This window comes from Caloenas nicobarica, chromosome 5 (assembly GCF_036013445.1).
Source record: "Caloenas nicobarica isolate bCalNic1 chromosome 5, bCalNic1.hap1, whole genome shotgun sequence".
Lineage (NCBI taxonomy): Eukaryota > Metazoa > Chordata > Aves > Columbiformes > Columbidae > Caloenas > Caloenas nicobarica.
Genome location: NC_088249.1, coordinates 53930669 through 53950322, shown reverse-complemented (window position 1 = coordinate 53950322; position 19654 = coordinate 53930669). Strand labels below are relative to the sequence as shown.

Genomic DNA, 19654 nt, shown 5'->3' with positions numbered 1-19654 from the left:
GGGCATTGATTTAGTGATTGGCTATATGGCAGGTGTTATAAATCACACTGACCGTCTGTTGTTACTTACCAAATAGCTACTTGCTACAGGCATTTAATAAAAAGATATTCAAGAGTGCAACTATGTTTTTCAAATTATTTTAAGTTTTTATGCTTATAAAACAAGTTGATCTTCCAGTGGTTTTATACTGGAATGTGATGGTATATCTGTTTAATAGGGATCATTTGTTTTCTATGCATTATTTTTTTCAAGAAGTGCTACCCAACCTGGAAAGTTAGTTAATTTTACAATAGTTTAATGCCTGTTTTCAAGAGAATAGCAGAGTTTACAGCAAAACTGAATGAAGTAATTTTGTGAGCAACAGATGCCTGTAACAAGCTCAAGATCTGCCACTCTGCCATTGGTTCTACAGAGACTTGCTTGAAGTCAGCACTACTGTTCTTGGAGTGAAGTATCATGTGGGTACATTTGCCAGAAAACAGACTTTACTATTAACATTCTTAGGGAAGGGTTAGAGAGCTGGCTGCTTAGAAATTAAGACATAAAGCTGTAGGCTGAATGCAAAATACATTTTCGTAATTTATTTGTAATGAAAGGCTGAGCTCTTAAGCTGCAAATTCGTGATGGCAAACATTACTTGTAAAATTAATTAGATGAAGTTTAAATTTGTAGTAAATAAATGGCTTAGGGAAGGCTGTAAACTGAAGTTCTGCTTGACTGTGGGGCTATATTCCTTTATCCTGATGTAGGCAAATTGCTTAATCTGCTTGTATTCCTGTCGAAAACAGTAGGGTATTTAGAAAACTAAATACCCATCAGAATCTAGCTCTCTGAAATCCATATATAGTATATTTCCTTACCAGATTCAGACTATTTTCACTGATAGGTACAAAGTTTTCATTGCTCATGCTACTAATGTCGGTAATGGTACATCAGAATGAGTTTAGTTCATTACGCATATATCAGCAAGTAAATGAGTTCTACATGCTTTTTTCAGATTCCAACTTGATTTCATTTGAAGCAGCTGACAGACCAAACTATTTTCTTCAGTTGGCCTCCAACAATACTCTTGTTCTTTCTAAATGGGAAAAAAGAGAAGCGTTTCACAACAGATCTACGTTTATCATTCACAAGAATACATGGCTTTCAGGATACAGTTCTTTTGAGTCATTTGCAAAACCAGGATACTTCATCCACATTTCATCCTCTTCAGTTGACCTTTTGAAGTACCATCATTCAGAGGAGTACAGACTGTCAACACTTTTTAAACTTGTAGGTAGGTAATTAAAGTTGTATTTTATGAACAGCAGTTTGCTCACTGTGAAAAGACAGTTTAAATGGTATTGATATTTTCAGAAGTGATGAGATTGCTTACTTCTCCCTTATATCACTGGGAGCTGTGGGTAATCTGTGGCACGCAGGCTCAAAACTTTATTCTCTGAGCTCTGTAGTGAGGATGAGGTTCTATTTTCTTATTAAAAGCCATTAAATAGCCTAACATACAACTTTGTTGTATTTGCCAACTGGTTTTGGAAATACATAGCCTTGTGTATAGTTTCTGGGCAATACTTGCTTTGTAGGTGAGGAAATTCTTAAGGAGTAGAAGATTCATGCTGATAAATAATGGGTTCATGAGGGGAATAGAAAAGAACTGAATGCACCTTTAAAAGCTAGGGCCTGTGGGTGACATTTTCTCCTCTTTTCCCTCCACCCAGAGAGAGTTTTCTGTACAGTGCATTCTCATTGCAAGCTTTGTGGCCTCCTTGGAGGTCATGCCATCCAGAGCTAAAGACATTGCCTGTAGATTGCACCTCTCAAACCCCATGTTTCCCCTGAAAAACGCCTTGACCGTTACCCATGTACCCACTCACAGAGGCTCTCCCTTTTGGGATGTTATCCCCTAGTGTTTCAGGCGTCATCTAAGTAGAGATAAATGCGTCTTCTTGTGGATCTAGATGTCTGTTTCTCTAGTGTTTCTTGAACAGCTACAGCTCTTGCATACGCAACATAGACTGCTGTGAAAATGTTTCTACCTACTTGAGAGATTCTCATTCCTGTAATAGTAGTGCCGTTCCCCTGAGACATAATGATCAGAAATGTAGGAGATATTATTAGGACCCTGCGTAGGAACTGGATCCAGAAGTTGCTCCTACAAGAACATGATGACAACAAACACACATGAAAAATAATTACTAATCTTTCTTTTTTTAGATGAGTAAGGAAAATAAATTACGAGAGTAGCATATTGACTTAAACACTTGGGAACCATGTGCTGAACATGGCCTTACAGGTCGAGAGCAAGATGCAAGAATTATATTGGCCTATAAAATGAAGCAAAGTGGATTATTCATGAACCCACCATTAGTGTCTTCTTGTCTTGATACATCAGATACATCAAGCACATTCATATTACTTTATGAACTTCAGTGACAACTACTATTTGCTGAAAACACTAGCCTTTGTGTGGTATATAAAATTCCCAAATCACTACAAGTGTTCATGTTCAAAAGCTTTTTATCATGCTGTAATTTTAAACGCATTAGTAATTCATTTATTGGAGTAGCAGGAGTATTTTAATAAGTATTCTTGGCAATACCATTTTTAAAAATCAGTTCTTCATTCTCTGAAACTGAAATTTGTTTTACAAAGAAAGGAAGTGAAATGTTGTTACAAATGAAGCACGGCCTGGCCATGTTTTATAGTGACCATTTTGAATCTCAGCACAGACAAAATCTGCAGCAGGCACTGACTTCTGTGACAGAAGAGGCCAACTGTATGCCTCATGGAGCTTGTTGTTATCAAAACACTGAATTAAAGTGTTAATGGTAGCATTGTGAATCTGCCGATGTTTTGCGGTACATTATGCTGACAGCCTAATGCAGCTGTTTAGTGGCACGCTCCAACTTCAGAAAAAATGACAGATTTTGTCATTGCCAAATGCCTGCTGCCTCTTGACAAATGCTTGTAATCACAGAGCTGTTGAGGTTTTTGAACAGCAGAGTTACAGAGCTAATGCTATTACCAAGTTGTTCGTACAGCATTTCAAGCAAGGAACTTTTTTTTGGACATAACAAAAATATCTTCTTAGTCTTTTATCTTTGAGAGAGGAATGAAGAAGGTTAAAACATGTTCCAATTCTCAGTGGTCATCCATTAACACAGAGTGGTATGTCTTTTCAAGTGTGAAGTCTTTACCCTCCAGTCATTATACCAAAAAATCCTATCTATGCCAATGGAAAACTAAAACAATTTACCTCAGCAAGTGGGATCAGATCAAATGATCAAGAGGCATTTCATTAATCACCACATCCGAGGGCTTGGGTTTCAGAGTTTTATAAGCAGAGAAACATAGGGCTCGAATCTTTCTCCAGTGTACTTTCACAAGGGCCAGCCTGCTGATGTAGGGTAATTACATGGTCTAAAAATACAGCAGCATTTGTTTAAGTTAATGGAAAAGTTACACCAGCTCCAGAGTGCACAGGCAAAAGAGTATTGAGTTTCCTGCTGACTATTGTAAATGCTTTGCATATTAGATCAGAAACTCTTGAACCGGGAACAGCTATTCCTGTGGAATCAGGGGATAAATATCGGGAGCAGAATAATAGGCCCAGTAAATCCCCTTGGCCAGAAAGTTCCTCATGAGACTTCTTCATGCTCTGTGACGCACATTCAAAAGGAAGAATTTTAAACGACCTGATCACCACAGCAATAGAAACATGTTTGTTTAAAGTCAGCTGACGAGTCACTTTTTCCAATTTCATAGCAATAAATATTGTCACGTTGAAATACGTTGACTATAAATTGCACAGATACGATGGGCTAACACTGCAAAGTATTTTCCATGGGAAGTCACTTCAGCTTTTAAATTGGGTTATCTTCATTGTACTTAGATTTGTCTGCCATCCTGTTCCTACAAACATTTGAGAGTTTGAGTTGATAACTGAATTTAATGTTTTGCATTCTATGCAGGAATTTTTACTGGCAACGGATAGGTATGCATTCAATCAAAAGAAAGAATACACTTATTTAGTCTTACTAGATGGACAAGCACAGAGGTGGCATGTAAGAGTGATCAGTTCACATTTGAAATTTTTGGGAAGTTAGTGGATATAGGGAGTTGATGATCTTTTTATGGATATAGCTGCAATTTTCTTACCCTTTTTAAAAATAAGGTGCTCAAGCTTGTTACCTTTTACCTTTCATAGAATTATCATAATATGCTTTACCTTTTTAAGATCACTATGAGTTAATTTTATATGTATTATAAAAATGTGACTTGTCCTATACAAATTCCGCAGCAAAGTTCTTAATATTAGTTATATGCTTTAACAGCTAACTTGCTGTAAACATAAGGTCTGTCTCAGAGACAATTTTCAGCTAAACCTAAAATCTCAAGGTGCACCAAGTATGTGCATGCTGCACAGAGGTGTCTATCAATGTTTAAGCTTGATACAAGGCATTTTTAGTTGCTCTTAATGTTTATATCTTAATTAACCAAAACACATTCTGAAACAGTACAAAACTGAAAAGGAAATTAGTTTTAATGAAAAACTGATTTTTACAAAAGTATCTTGCATCTTAAGTGATATTGTTGACTATTTTAACTTCAACTTACTCTTATCCTTTTCCATCAGTAGAATTAAATTTCTAGAATGTTCCGCTTTACTTATAATGAGTTGCTCTTGAGTTTAATTTGAGCTCATATCCTTTGTCAGTCCAAAAGATCGTGACATGGGGCCTGGGACTGGGTAATGCCAAGCAACTGCTGTTGTACCTGCAAACCCCAGGTATGTCACTGAACGTGTCTGTTCGGTAGCTCTTGGAATCAGACTGGGGTTACTGTAGAATTATAACATCTGTCCTATCTATACCATGAACAGAAACATTTGACCTCCTGTTTTAGACTGAATAAATAGGAAGAGATGAAATAGTTACATTAACAAGACCATATTCCTCTAACATCATAATAGTAAACTAAAACAAAAGTATTTGAGAGGTAGATAATTATACTTTGCTTTCAGTGATATTTTGGCTGGTCACAAAGTCAGTTTTTCTGGTGATATTTGCTTACATTTCTCATTGCAGAAACTTAGAAGTCATGGGCAGAGTTCGTTAGTAGTTTGTGTGTGTTGAGTAGGTAGGATTTCATGTTTCTAAACTTGTAACTGAGGAGATAGGAAGTCTGCATTAGTAAGCAAAGTTTTGCTGCCTGTGTAAATAAAACTAATTCTAAAGTAACTTTTGTTCCTACTAGATTTTTAAAAATCTTTGGGAAAAATAGCAAAACAGAAAAAAGTGTCAGGTGAGAATGAAAATCCAAATACTTAATTATTTTTCATTAATTTTAAAACCTTTGTTTTAAAAATAAGCTTTTATTAACATTAGAACATTTCAAATTTTAGCTTTTGGGTTTTTTTAAGTAAATAGCCATTTTTGAGTATAGCATGAAATATTCACATTAATAATATGCAGATTATGACAATGGCAAATTTTGTCCTTATGACGTAAATGTCAGCATAGAAAAAAAAAAGGCAGGATGGTCTTGTGAACAGTAGGAATTGCCAATATGCAAAAGAGTGAGCAAGATATTATGAAAGGTTTTTGTAACTCAACACAACTCCACAGTCTGTCAGTGATTAAAAGACCTGAAATTCTACATTAAATGCTAGCAACTGTTTTCATTACGACAGAATTATTTTTGAAATCCACGAAGAATGAAAATCATAAGGTACAGGAAACAAAATGCTTCTCTGATGTCCAGGCAAGTGAGACAGCAGTGGAGTTGGGGAATGTCTTTTAGTATATTGTCTTTGGCAATGTGTATACCTGCAGTCACACAAAAGGTTTCTGCAGTGCTGTAACATATCGACACGCTCAGCTCCTGTTTGGTAAAAGAACAGTGGGCTCCGTTGGCCTGTCAGCTGGAGCAACTCTCATCCAGGGCATAATTTACCATTTTGTGAAGGATTTGCTGTGTCACTGAACAGAAGGCAAATGCTGGTAGACTTCACCAGGAGGCATGTGGTTATTTTCAAATTCCATGACAAATCCTTTTGAGGAACACATGCCTGATATATGAAGCTTGACTCATTGTCTGTAACCTGTGTATCATTCTTTTGTTGTGAGTGAACTATGCTGTTGCACAGATTACAGTAAGCTTGTATTACTGGTTGCTGGAGGGGGAATTTAAGTATTAAAAAAATGGGAAGCACGTGGTAGAGATGGCTGATGAGCATCCTGGCTAGCATAAAACATTCATGCCATGACACTGGTGAAATTCCCAGTTTCTGAGCTGTGGTAGTACCAATAACACTGAGGTTGGCCTGGCATGGCATTTAATGTCTAAAATCAATACAGAGAGTGAAAGGAATATTTCCCTCAGTTTAGGGAGAGGAATGCTCGACTGGCTTTAAAGCATGTCGTTACTGCTTTTCCTTATGCCCTCCTGATGGTGAGTGTTGGGATCATAGTTAATACAATATATGAACTAAAAAGTGGCAAAATAATCTAATTTTTTAGCTAGATACAGAGATACTTTATTGTTCTTTTGGCCTAGACTTGAATTCATGTTAGGTCAGAACACAGCTCTTTGCCTCTGTTTCTCCTCCCTTTCATTTTCTGTCTAATCTCTATTTAGTCTAAACTTTTAAAGCAGGAACTGCATCTTGTTGTGTGGTTTTTGGTTGTTTTCAGCTAGGTCCTTGGGCTGCTTAGTCATTCCAGAAATGATACTGCCAATAGTGAAAACTTCAAATATGATGAATGGCCGAACTGACATTCTTCTAATGCTGGAAAGGCATTTTCCCATAATTCATAATAAAGCACAGATTCCACTGTATCTGATGGGTTTACAGAGACCTACTGAAAACTTTTGAGATACTAGAAACCAATTCATGCACTATATTCAGCTCTTGCTGTGGTGGTTTTGTCTGTTCTTTTATGCAATTTACACACTAAAAAAACCTAAACCAGCTTGGCCTGTCTTACTCAGTTCTCTAAAATCCCTTGACTGGAAAATTACATGTCCATTGGTTCTAACGCTCTTCTTTGAAAACATTTTTTGTGACCAGGTTAATGAATTCATCTGTTGTCCATATTTCTTTCTGCAGAAGTAGAGGCAAAATTTGCTGACAAGCATGACTTTGCTCATTCTTGACTGAAAGTGATGTTTATGAACCACTCAACAAATGCTATGCCTTCACATAGAAATTCCCCGTATTTCTTACAAGGCATGCAACACCGGCAAACTCTGTGAATTTAATCTGTAGGAAAGCTTGAGAGAAGCGTGGCAATAATTTCATAAAAGTCTATGTCTGTTTGGAGAATGGGAGATGGTATGTTAATCCCAGCACTAGGAAGTGTTAATTCACGATCACTGTTCTGCTAAACTTAGAAACTAACATTTGTCGGGTTACAGTACATGTTCTGCAAAGCTTGTCCCTTTATTGTGTTTAAAACCTCTTCTGTGATCAATAGTGAGGTTTGTGGCAAGAGTTAGAAGTGATAGATCTGTCTCTTTGCATAATCTATGGTAATCTGATGAATGACATTTTCCAGATTCTCCTTGGATGTACTGTTATTGCTCATTATTACTACTGTGATTGCCTGTGACAAACAGATCTCTGATATGTTCTGTCTTTTTGTCATCTATCTTATTTGGTCTTAAACCTTACCACTCTGACTTGTCAGTGCATACAAAACCCCTTACATCAGTCGGCAAAATGTATGGAAATAATTCCCTTCCTCCATTAGATTTAAGTGACTTAATTTGGTCTCACTGTGACCCAGAAGGATTCAGTGACATGTAGTTAGCTTTTTATGGGAATGTAACTTTATAAATGCATTTGTTACTGTCATAAGAATCGTGTTTTCAAAATCAGAGACAAGTTATGTCCTTGGATAGAGTGGCATGTAAAAAGGATAACACTAGATGGCAACACACACACTCTTTTGTTTGAGTTTGATTTATACGTTCGATTAAGATAATCATTTGTATTAAAAAGATGACATTAATGGTTAATAATGGCAGAGAGATAATTACTTGTAAGTACCAATGTCCCTAAATTGCAGGAAGAACAATTTCTTAGGATCTTCATGGGAAAATTGAATGTCTCCAAGAAGATGTAAAAAAGCTACTCTTTGTATCTCAGCCAAGCAAAACTTAAAAGCAAAAAGACTTCAAAAGACCAAAAATGGAAAAACTTCTAAGTAGTAAGCATTTTCTTTCTGGTCGTTTATGTAAACACTGTTTAAGAGCAGCTCCTCTTTGTAGGATGTGAACAGCATGGCTCTAAGAACAGGTTTGCCAATCTAGAGGGGAGCCGTATGTCATGATGGTGGCCTCCTGTAGGTGTAAATGTAAAGGGAGTGTTGCTGCTCTGCCCTGGGCTGCTGCAGGAGGGGCTGGGGTGGGCTGTCACAGGTCAGGTACAGAAATCCAGATGTGTTGTCAAAGTGACGCAGGCGTTGGCAGAGCCACTGGGCTGATGTAGCATTGTGTGGGAAATGGTTCTGCGTGCAGGTGGGGCAGGGCTGTGGTGAGGAAGCAAGCACGGTGCTGCATTTGAACATGCAAATGCGTGTCACCCGCATGATGATTGCCACCAGTTCGTTTCAGATTTTACACTACTTTACTTAGTTTTGTAAAATTCCTGCATATATTAATAAGCACGGGAAGCATAGCTGATCCTTATTTCTGTTTGTTCTCACTTTGAAGTTTAACTCCTCCTCCATCTGAATTTGTACTTTGGATTTCAGTTATGTGAGTTTGAAGTCTTTCAATAAACACTATCTGCACAGATACTCTGAAGGCAGTTTGCTTTGGTGTGTGGGGGTTTGTTGTTTGTTTGGTTGTTTTTTGGTTTTTTTTAGATTTACCATAGTGTTTCATTATTGGTACTATGTTGTCTGGTGAAGTGTATGTTTTGAGTTAAATTTTCCAAGACTACCGGTCTCATCCCGTCTGAGTTTCTTTGTTTATTGTAAGAGCAGTTAGAATTTCAGATTCAAAATGTTTTGAGGTTTGAATTAATTTCTCTTGAATTGATTACCTTATACTGCTTTTGAGAAGATGAACTGTTAAGATATATTGTTTTAAAGAGCCTAAGTTGGCACGATTTCTGCTTACTTTATTTGGAATGGTGTTTGTTCTGGCTTTTAAAATACAATTGTATCATACAAGTTATGTACACCTTTGTGCTATATCAGTAAATTTTACACATGAAGTAAACAACTGTTATGATACATTGTTATAAAGAGTATCAGTATATCCAACTGCTGCTTTTTATTTTTATTCTAATAGCAGTGTACTGAATCAACATAATCTCAATTTTGCATTTTGTTTGAATAACCAAACATATATTTTCATTGTTGATACAGTTGTTAAAAAGAACAGCTCTAACTTGCTGGCTTTATTTTCATGTGATTGTAATATGCAGTAAATATGGATAATTCAATGTCGTATTTTATCACAGAAAGAGTGAAAAAGGTTACAGAGTCAGCACTCTTTAATATACTCTGCATAAGCATAAACTGCCTATGTTTTAAAGAACTTAGTAGTTCAAAAAATATTACCAATTTCACAATTTTATTTGTAGAGAATACAGGTAGAAACAGTAAGAGATTTAGAGCTGCAGTGAACATAAAGCATGCCTCTTAGTGATGTGTGTCTGTGTGTGTTTCTAGAAATCTCTGAGAATAGCAGATCTTGATTGTTTTTCAGATGTCAAATTTAAATTTCTATCCCGTTCTGCATGTGAATGGCATTATGATGCCTGTACAAGCCCTTGTTTCAAGACATGCAGGGACCCTTTGGGAAAAACCTGTCAGGCGGTACCAAAGTAAGTATATATATTTTTGTGGAAAATTATATAATTTGGGTAATATACTTATGCAGCGTAGTAAGAATATGAGGGACCAGATGTAGGCTCAGTATAGCAGGACTGTGTTCTTGTATAATGGGGTAAGTGAAGGAGAAAAGTAATGGAATAAAACCTGCTTGGGCAGCTACATGAAAGTCACATTTCAGTGGTTAAGTATCGTCAGACTCTGGAATGACTAATATATTTTAACTTTCAAAGATATTATAGAGCGTTAATGAAGAGAAGTGATAACAAGTTTGTTGCAAATATTCGTGCCCCTACCTTTTCATTATGGCATTGCAACAGCCATATCTGTCCTTCCTTGCCTTTTCCTCCCAATTGGAATTTGTGCTAAATCTGGTAAAACTGACATTTGAATTGTGGTGTGCAAAAATGTGTGGCAGGTCTTAAGCAATAGCATTCACTACTGAACCTGAGACTGTTCATTTCAAAGCCTGAATATCATGGAGTTCATGCTTTAGCTTAGATCTGACTGAGAATGGAAACAGTGGCAATGACATTTTGAAGCAGTACACTGACATGAGATTTAGATAGAGCAAGACTGTTTACTTAAAAATACTTTAAAAATAAATTGTGTTTTCCTAAAATAAAGTGCTTGATACAGAAGGTACTGTTCAACTAGTTAATACTAATTTTTTTTCTTTTAGAGTAGAAGGATGTGTCCCTGCCTGTCCTCTCAATATGTTCCTGGATGAAATCACTCAAAGATGCGTGTATTTTGAAGACTGTATGTTTGAAAAATTACTTATATTATGTATGATACTTAGCTTATTAATTTCTTAGGTCTTTAGTCAAATTTTCAAATATGGATGCTTAAATTAATGTAACTATGACCTTAATTACATCTTGAGCTCACTGAACATATGTTTTATTTAAAACAATTTCACTCCACAAAAGTCTAGGACAAATTTTAAACTATGTTCTTTCTTCATAAAACATTTCAGTAACATCAGATGTACAGCAAATGATTTAATGAATTTATTTTTGTAATTTGTCTAAGAATTTTAGAAGTTTAAAGGCAATTGAAAAGATCAGGGTTATGTGAGTTAACATAACTTCCTTCTAGCTCTGCTACCTTCATGACTATAGTTATTCATAGATTTCAGACTGCTGTTGTGTCGATTTCAGGCATTGAACCTGCAGATTACAGTCCACCTCTGCCACCCAGCATTCACACACCAGCAGTTTCACGAATAACATCAAGTACAAGTTTGGCAGTGATCAGTGAGGCAGTATCATCATTTCCTGTACCTGAAGTGAAGGACGTGAAAACAACACTTGCTTCAAAATTGCCATTCACTGCAACTACAGGGGAAACGGCATTTTCAGCTCTTACATCTATTACAACACTTCCAACCACAACTTTATCATCGAACATTTCCTCACAGTCAACAGAAATGACATCTGGGAGGAGCACTACAGCAGTGTCTGGGACAACAAAATCTAATGTAAGCTTGTCTTCTCCTGTTGATATTTCTCCATTGTTTCCATCTACTGTCGGTTCAGGAGCTTCCACAAAGATACAACTGATCAGCAGTGGTTCCACTAAACTACTGAAGGCTACAGAAGCTCAGACAGTAACTGCTACACATGCAGTGACTACAAGCACAGAATCAGAAAGCAGACCAATTTCTACTTTTATTTTTACTGGGACACCACTTGAAACAACAGAATTTCCAGTCAAAACTAAAATAATGGAAATACCAGAAATAACCACAAGAACACTTCCCACGAAAGAAGCACAGGCAAAACCAGAAGGACCTACATCATTTACACCCAGTTCATTTGAATCAATAACAGAAAAGACTACTGTGTATCTGCCCCAGTTTTCCACATCACCCCATCAGGGCATGCCTTCATATATGCCACCGGTAAACCTAACGGGAACTTCAGACGTGTCAAAAATAAGTGTAGAACAGTCTTTTACCATGGTGGCTAATGTTACATTAGCATCATTTTCTCCTGTGGTCACTACTTCGTTAAAACCAGTGTCTTCAGCAACAACAAAAGCAGCAGTTGTTTTAACTGAACAAAGCGTGAAGACTATGTTTTCACCAACATCCACACCACCTATTTCATTAGGAAAGGCAATTACAGAACCTCCTGTTGAAATGGTTCAACACCATACTGGTACTGCAGAGGTAACTTCCACTACAACTCTAGCTCCAAAGACAACTCTGCAAACTCAAGAGAGATTATCAGAAACAACTTTGTTACCGTTTACCACTCATAAAAAGGAAACTCTGAAAACAACATCTCGTGTGGAGTATACATCAAGTTCCTATTTCCCTCCATATTCAGTACATCCTAGTTCTACAACTGAAAAATCTGTCACTCTTTCTACAAAAAGACCTTCAGTGTCTGTTCCTACTCCTGCTTCTTCAGCTTCAGGTGAATTAAAAAAAACATTTAAAACTGTTTCAACTACAGGATATCCCACATACATAGTTCTAAACACAACAGAGTTCCTGACTACATTGTACACTAAATATCCTGTTGCGGCTGAGACTACCAGAGTGACACCTTTGTCTGCTGAGGTAACATCCAAAATAACATCTCCTTTTGAATTAGCAGTGAAGTCAACTTTGTTTTCTGGAAAAACATCTACTGAATACAAGTCAACTCTGGCTTCAAGTATGATGAAGACCAGCAGTTCAGTATATTCAGGTAGTGTTACAACGTCAGCAATGAAAACCTCTATCTCATCAAAAGAAACCACCACAGTTCCTTTCATAGCTACAGAAAGAGAGTCAGCTCAAAGAACCTCCATCACTGGATCTCCACTTAGTCTCCCTAGCACAACTGAAACCACGTTGTTGACAACACAGCCTGGTAAATCACAAGTGGAAAGAATTAGTAGCATCTCTAGTAGAAAACCATCTGCTTTCACCCCTTCACCATCAAGTTCTCTTATCTCTTCAAACATTTCTCTTCCTTCACTACCCTCATATGGAAAAGAAGCATCACTGACAGCTCTCAGTCCTGTGCATACATCCCATGAAATGATCTCTTTATATCCAAGAACAACTCTAGCAAAATCTGCGTTAACAACAGGAAAGACTTCTGTCCCGACTTTCTCTACTTTATCCACTAAAACAGAACAATCAAGCCCAATAACAGTGGTATCACATGACAAATCACCAGGCAAAGCCATTTTAAATATCACTTATGCCACATTCTCCCCATCCTCTGAATTCAGCAGTCAGCTCATAACAACCAAAAAAGTAGTGACAGCCAAAGACAAATCAACTCTGTCTCCTTCTGTTGCACTTCCAATAACAAAGTCTTCTTACACTTTCTTCACATCTCAGTATATAGCAGATAAATTAGTTTCTTTACCTTCTTTAACACAAATGATACCAGAAGTAATAACCACACCAGCATTGAAATCTACAGTCCAAAGTATTACAGATACCATAAAACTTACAGCAGTTACAGCTCAGCCGTCCTTTCTTCCATCTTCAGTAGGCCTCCTCTCTCGACAGACATCTTCAGGAGATAAACTTTCAGTACAGATTACAAAGACCATGGCTATACCACATTTTTCTGCTCAGACAACTGTGGAACTTGGTCACCAGACTCCTGAGCCTTTCTTGACAAGCCAAAGCAGTACCCCAATTTACCAGTATCCTGCAGAAACTCTGAGAAAATCCACTGGTCAGCCACAAAGTGTCTTCAGCACAGCTGAATCTACGGTAAAATTTACTTCCTCACTACCTGAAGGCATTCATTCAAGTGTATTACCTACCTCAGTAGGTCCTACAGAAGTTATTTTGCCAACTGCGAAAGAGTTGCATCTAACCGATTCAGTCACGCAGCCATATGTGTCAAGAACTTCCTCTGTTTTACAGTCTACAGTCCCACCTAGAACAACAGCTGAATTGATTTTTGGCACCAGGATTCACCCTTCCTCACCGGAAGTGCTTGCAGCTTCCTCTGCATTAGGAACAGTTAAAAAAGAAGCATTTCCTTCGTTTTCCACACAAAAGGCAGGTACTGGTCCAAAATTCACATGGCAGTCCTCATTTACTGAATCACTTTATTCAAGTCAAACACTTGAAACAGCTACAGCTTCACCAGAAACTAAGTCAATCTCTTCATCGGTTTTGTTACCAGAAACAACAGAAATTCCTGTTGTGATGGGGAGTGGGCCATCCACATCAGTGGGCAGAACTGGTACAGAGAAAACTGCGGTGTTGCCTAAGCAAGTCACATTTTCAACCACTGCCTACAGTTCCACGTTCCTAGCAAGTACAACGTTGTTGGCTATGGCCCATTCATCAGCTGCGGCCTCAGCCTCTTCAATGATAAGCAGTACTGGGAAGAATATTAGTATTGCATCAGCAACTTCAGACAAAGCAGAAGCAGTAACAGAATCCGTCACAAGCTCCGTGAAGCCCACCTATTTTTCTGTAACTTCAGAAGCAAAAGGAGCCATGTCCCTTGATACAGTAAAATCTGAAGAGCCAGAATTAGCAGAAGTCCAAGCTGTCCATACTCAAGGTGCTCCTGTTACCCCAAGAACACCTCAGCCATTTTACTCTCCGTATTTCACAAACACAACTGCAGTTCCTTCTAACCTAAGTGTATCAGTACTGTCCACTGTACGTTCATCCTCTGAACCAAAACGTTTCTCTTCTGTAGCTGCATCATTGGTCAGTACTACTCAAACTTCAAAACATGAAATACCATCTGAGGTGCAAACACATTCTATGAGTTCACTGCTAATGGTTCCTGACCATTCAAATGACACAGCAGCTCCATCAGTTTCCTCATTTGCCTATTTATCTACCAAACCACTTTATGGCTTGACTACAGCGGTTTCTGATGGACTGGCAACAGCTGAAACCATGTCAGGAGTCACAGCATCAGCTTTTATGCTGCCTAGAGAAACAGCAACTCTTCAGACTTGTACAGTGAGTAACTATAAATATTTGTCCATTTAGTTTTGAATATTTTTTGGTTACTTTTACACACTGATAAAAAAAGTGTGAGCCATACTTTGATCTTTAGGATTTAAAATATCTGTGCCAAACAGGGAGCCCTATTATTTTCTCAGTTATATCTGTAACTGTGGATTATTTCATTTGACATAATGGTTTTCATAAGTGCTGTAAAACACTGGTTTGGGATTCAGTTTTCTAAGCGTGACTGTTACAAGATTTTTTTTTTTTTTTTGCAAAATATGGCACTTCATATTGTTCAATGGCAGTTTTTTGTTATGTTGCCCCCCTTAAAGTATGTTTTCCAGAAGTCCTTGTTATTATTCGTACTTGTGCCTTTCCATACTTTTTCTTCTCAGCTTCTTTTAATGTAAAGTTAAAAATTCCATAATGCTGTTCTCCACTTTACAACAGGACAGCTGTTGTAAACTCTCCTCAGGATGGTCATGTTTTCAAAGGTGCTCTTCACTTGTAGCTTCCATCAGTGTCACAAGGATTCATAAGTATTCTGTACCTGAAGAGTGGCAGCCCCTTTTTTGAGCAAATACTCTGTAATATTGTGATACTAGCTTGGTAAGAATGGTGACTTATGTCTTTTAATAAATATGCTTTAGCCAATCACAGAGGATGAGTGCATAAAACACATTTGCTTGAATGGACAACTGATCCAAGTTAATAAGTCGCAGAACTGCCCGTATAATGCAACTCAACACAGCTGTGGAGTTTTAGGATTTGCTACTCAAATGAATGGTGACAAATGTTGCCCAAAGTGGGAATGTGCATGTAAGTTTTAATTATGCAGTACTTTTGAAGTTAATTTAGGTAACGATTTAATGTGTATGTAAGGCTAAGAACTGACACTTCTATACCATGGCATAGAAATAGAAGATGCACATTGTATGGGTTACTCCTTGTCTAATGCAATTTATAATTCTACATCCAGGGAAATGAAATCAAAATGCTCCTTTAGTGTAGGGTATTCCTCTTACCCAGCTTTAGGTATCTGCAGTGGAGATGTCTGGGTCTGACTTACACCTGTCCTTTTTTCTGCCTCATCACAGGACACCTAGTCAATATAGTCAGTGGATTTCTTGGTTCATCTTATATCTGCTTCAGGATGAGAAGATTCCATAGACTCTGTTAAAAGTTTGGGGACTCTGGAAGTACAGCTATACTGTAGTCACTCCTATCAGTTACTTAGAATTAGGCCAGAAGAATCCAAACCTTAAAGAAAATTCAATTTAGTCCATAACAGCAAAGAAAGGATGTGGGGATAAGCAGTGCAAATTTCTGCTTATGCTCTAGAGTTTGAGATAAGTAGGAGTAGAACTCCAAGCCTTTTGAAACACAAAAGCTTTAGCAATAAAATTGGGAAGAAGGAAACTTTCCACATGAGCTCCTGCCTTAGGAACAAGACTAGAGAGGATCTAAGGATCTGGTGTGATCCACTGTCATTCATGTTTTTGCTAGTTTGGGGTTTGTAAAAATTACAAACCTTTACTGGCAAGAAGTGTAAGAAAATGACTGATTGCAGAGGCCTGCATTTTGTCCCACTGAAATATGCAGGATTTGACTCTGCTGTCCATTTACAGAGATGCAACAGTATCAAATATAGCTGAGAATGTGTGCAAATATGAAACTCTAGTAAGCTAGTTAATCTTATAAAATTTATTGGTTTATCTTGAGATTTTGTAATATTTACAGGGATTCTAAAATAAGTTTAAAAAACCCCACATTTATTTTTATTTTTCTTAGGTCGTTGCACAATTTTCTCTGATCTGAGCATTGTAACCTATGATGGAAATCATTTGGCTTTATTCAAAGAAGCATCCTACATTGTTAGTCAAACTCAAGATGAAACTATAAGCATCCATGTCCTTGACTGTAAAATGGTAACTTAATATTTATCAGCTAACAGATGGCGTTCAGTACTGCTAATAAGATGTATCTTGGAAGGAAGGGCATAGTAATACTACATAGTTGTGGTTAATTATTCACTTCCGTGCAATATCTATGAATTGTACTTCTACTTTACAACATTAATGAACTGTATAGCATTTTATCTCCTGGCTGTATATGCATAGTTCCTTCTGAGAAATTTGCCCTGGAAACACCAGTCTTCAGAGCCGTAGAAGAATGTAGGATTGTCAGACTAAATTAGACCATCCTGTGCTTTCCAGGTCTCTGACAGTGGCAAATACTTGTTGTTTCAGAGAGGGAAGAGAGAAACCCGAATGGGTATCCTGCCTAATGGGTAGCGTAGATTGTCATATATGTCATGAAGAGTTAATTTCTTGTGGACCTTTAGAAAATTCTTTAAACCCAGTCTCTTCTATGAAAGCAAGGTAATTTTGATGTCCGTAGAAATGTCCATCACAAAGTTTGGTCCTAAGTACTACCTTACGGAAGTTAATTCCAGAAGCTCAGTATGATTGATATGAAAAAGGAGATCTGTTTATGACTTTCAGATTTGTTTTTCTGTTGTATTCAGTGCTTTCTGTTTTGTTCAGCACCTTGTAGCTTCAGGAAGTATGGATGTATTTCTGATCCATTACTTCTGTATGGTTCATATATCGTATAGATTCATCATTCCCAGTCTCATTCTTGCTCACCTTCAGATACGTATCTAATATTTTTGGTGTCCAAACAGCTAGTCTGCTATATTTTTTTTTCCTGAAAACTTTGATTTCTATTGTAATTTCGGGTGATACAATATGGTTGCTGAACACAGTGGGATCATAGTATTTTGTTTGTTGATTTTGCAAGAATGCTACTTAGATGAACTTTGTAGTCCAGACTTGAAACTACAATCGGCAGCAGTTTTCCCCTCTTAAAAATATAACCCCCCCAAATCCTTAATGTCCCAGTACCTAAAAGCAATAAGCAGTTAATGTATAAAGGTTTTGGATGTCATGACTACGGCTGATGTATTTTTGCTTTCTCCACAGAGTAATTCAAATTCAACATCTTTGTGCGTGGCAATGTTGAATTTAACCTATGTATCAAACCAAATTATTATTGATCGTCTAAGTAGAAAAGTAAGTATTTTGAGGGTTAGTTTTTATTTGCCTTTTAGATAGCATCTTCTGTAATCAACTGCCACCTCGTGTGGATACTGAAGATTAGAGTACGACACAATAGGTAATATAATGAATTTTTCCAACTTTGTAATGTAGTAAATTGCTTTTAAGTTGAAAGAGTCGAACAGTTAATGAGGTAAGTTGCAGAGCAAGGCACATAAACTGTTAGTGTCTGTAGTACCTATATTATCTTTGTGCAGGTGAGCCTGACTTCTTCTGAAATTAGTTACGAGTTAGATGCCTGAGCTGTCAAGAATCTGGCCTTACTTCTTCTACCTACAGCACTTGGCACCTGACATTTAACCTCTTTTCTGTGTGTATTTCAGATAACAGTAAATTCAAGATTTGCTTGGCCTACTGTTAGAAAATATGGATACAAAGTTGAGGATTCGGGCTTCAAGTATGCAGTTGAGACCCCAACAAAAATCAGAATTCAGTGGTTTCACAACACGGGCGTGATGATTATTGAGTTTAATAGTACCAGAGAACCAAGAGCTTTGGGACTATGTGGTAAGTATGGAGTGGTGCAGCAAACAAAGGCATTCAGATACTTTGCTAGGGAGGCACATTTTCCTAACTATAAAAATTATGTTTTACAGGATCTGGCCCAAAAGAGTTATTACAAATCTTTGTAAAGCTTAAAGTACTATTAAAATTAAGTTAATTTTGTAAATTGTTGAAATTATGTTTGACACATACCTGTGTAATCACATTTTACCTGTGGTCTTGCTTTTGACTGTAACGCCTTTGAATCACAGGCATGATTGCTGTAACCAAACCCGAGTAAGTCAGGCATAAATTCATAATGTCAAATAAGGTCATTAACATATTTAGTGTTTGATATCCATCTGATAGGAAGCAATATGTGCTATATTCAGTTTCTAAAGGTCAGAATTCACAGGAAATGTTAACTTGAGAAAACTAATCTTATCTGTTGGAAGAAATAGTTCAGAGAGACTTTCTTAATAGTAATGGGTTAAATATCCATAATGCTGCAATCTGTTAGGTTTGCTCAATAGTTTCACATAATTTCTTTCTGAAAGCATAACCTTGAATAAGCTGCTGGTGCTGTAGCTTTTGCGTGTATTTGTTGATGTAAATCCCTACCGTGACACCTGAATCTGTAAATTTATCTGCTGTGAACTGGAGCTGGAAACCAAGTTTACGAAGTTCATGTGATTACAGTGGATATCTTTCCAGTTTCAGAAAGGGCAAATGCCTGTAGCTCAGTATCAAATACCAGTGATAGCTCAGACCAGTTCCAAGTCCTGCAGAGAGTAATGTGCTTCTTGCGAAGGAAGACCATTTGAATTTACTGCCATTTTGAAATTGGATTATTATCTGTAATTTGCTTTAACTTTTGTTTTCAACAGTATTCTTGCTCTGGCTAATTGTTATTGTAATTAGATTGGACAGAAACAAGAAAGTAAAGACTCTATTTTTTAGTAACCTTGATTCAAGTTATTCTGAAAGTCTCTTTTGCCTTCACCTGTTTGATTACTGCGACAGGGAGAACTGGAAACATTACATTCCTGGTTTACAAGGCACTTTAACTAGATGACAACACATTTCTGTGGATGGTGTTCCAAGTACAACTTCTTCAGACAATGTGCTGTATTTTTCTGGTATTCATCTCTGAGTGGGATTCTTTGTGTAAAGCTGCCTGCACAGAGCAGTGTGGTGTGACTTACAGAGCCTGCTTTAAATCAGCTGGTTGTACTGCATCTTGCAGGGTACACTGGTCTGCCCTG

General features: G+C 37.3%; 1 protein-coding gene across 1 annotated transcript in view; it reads left to right on the top strand.

Annotated features, from left to right (window-relative positions):
- The window catches only part of OTOG (otogelin), a 108990-nt gene that overhangs the window by 67425 nt on the left and 21911 nt on the right, over window positions 1-19654 (top strand). Inside the window, exons 33-40 of the mRNA XM_065636091.1 lie at window positions 998-1276; window positions 9721-9838; window positions 10528-10607; window positions 11009-14796; window positions 15438-15606; window positions 16579-16715; window positions 17772-17861; window positions 18230-18413. Coding sequence (XP_065492163.1) covers window positions 998-1276; window positions 9721-9838; window positions 10528-10607; window positions 11009-14796; window positions 15438-15606; window positions 16579-16715; window positions 17772-17861; window positions 18230-18413 — 4845 coding nt within the window. The remainder of the gene's footprint in view (window positions 1-997; window positions 1277-9720; window positions 9839-10527; window positions 10608-11008; window positions 14797-15437; window positions 15607-16578; window positions 16716-17771; window positions 17862-18229; window positions 18414-19654) is intronic.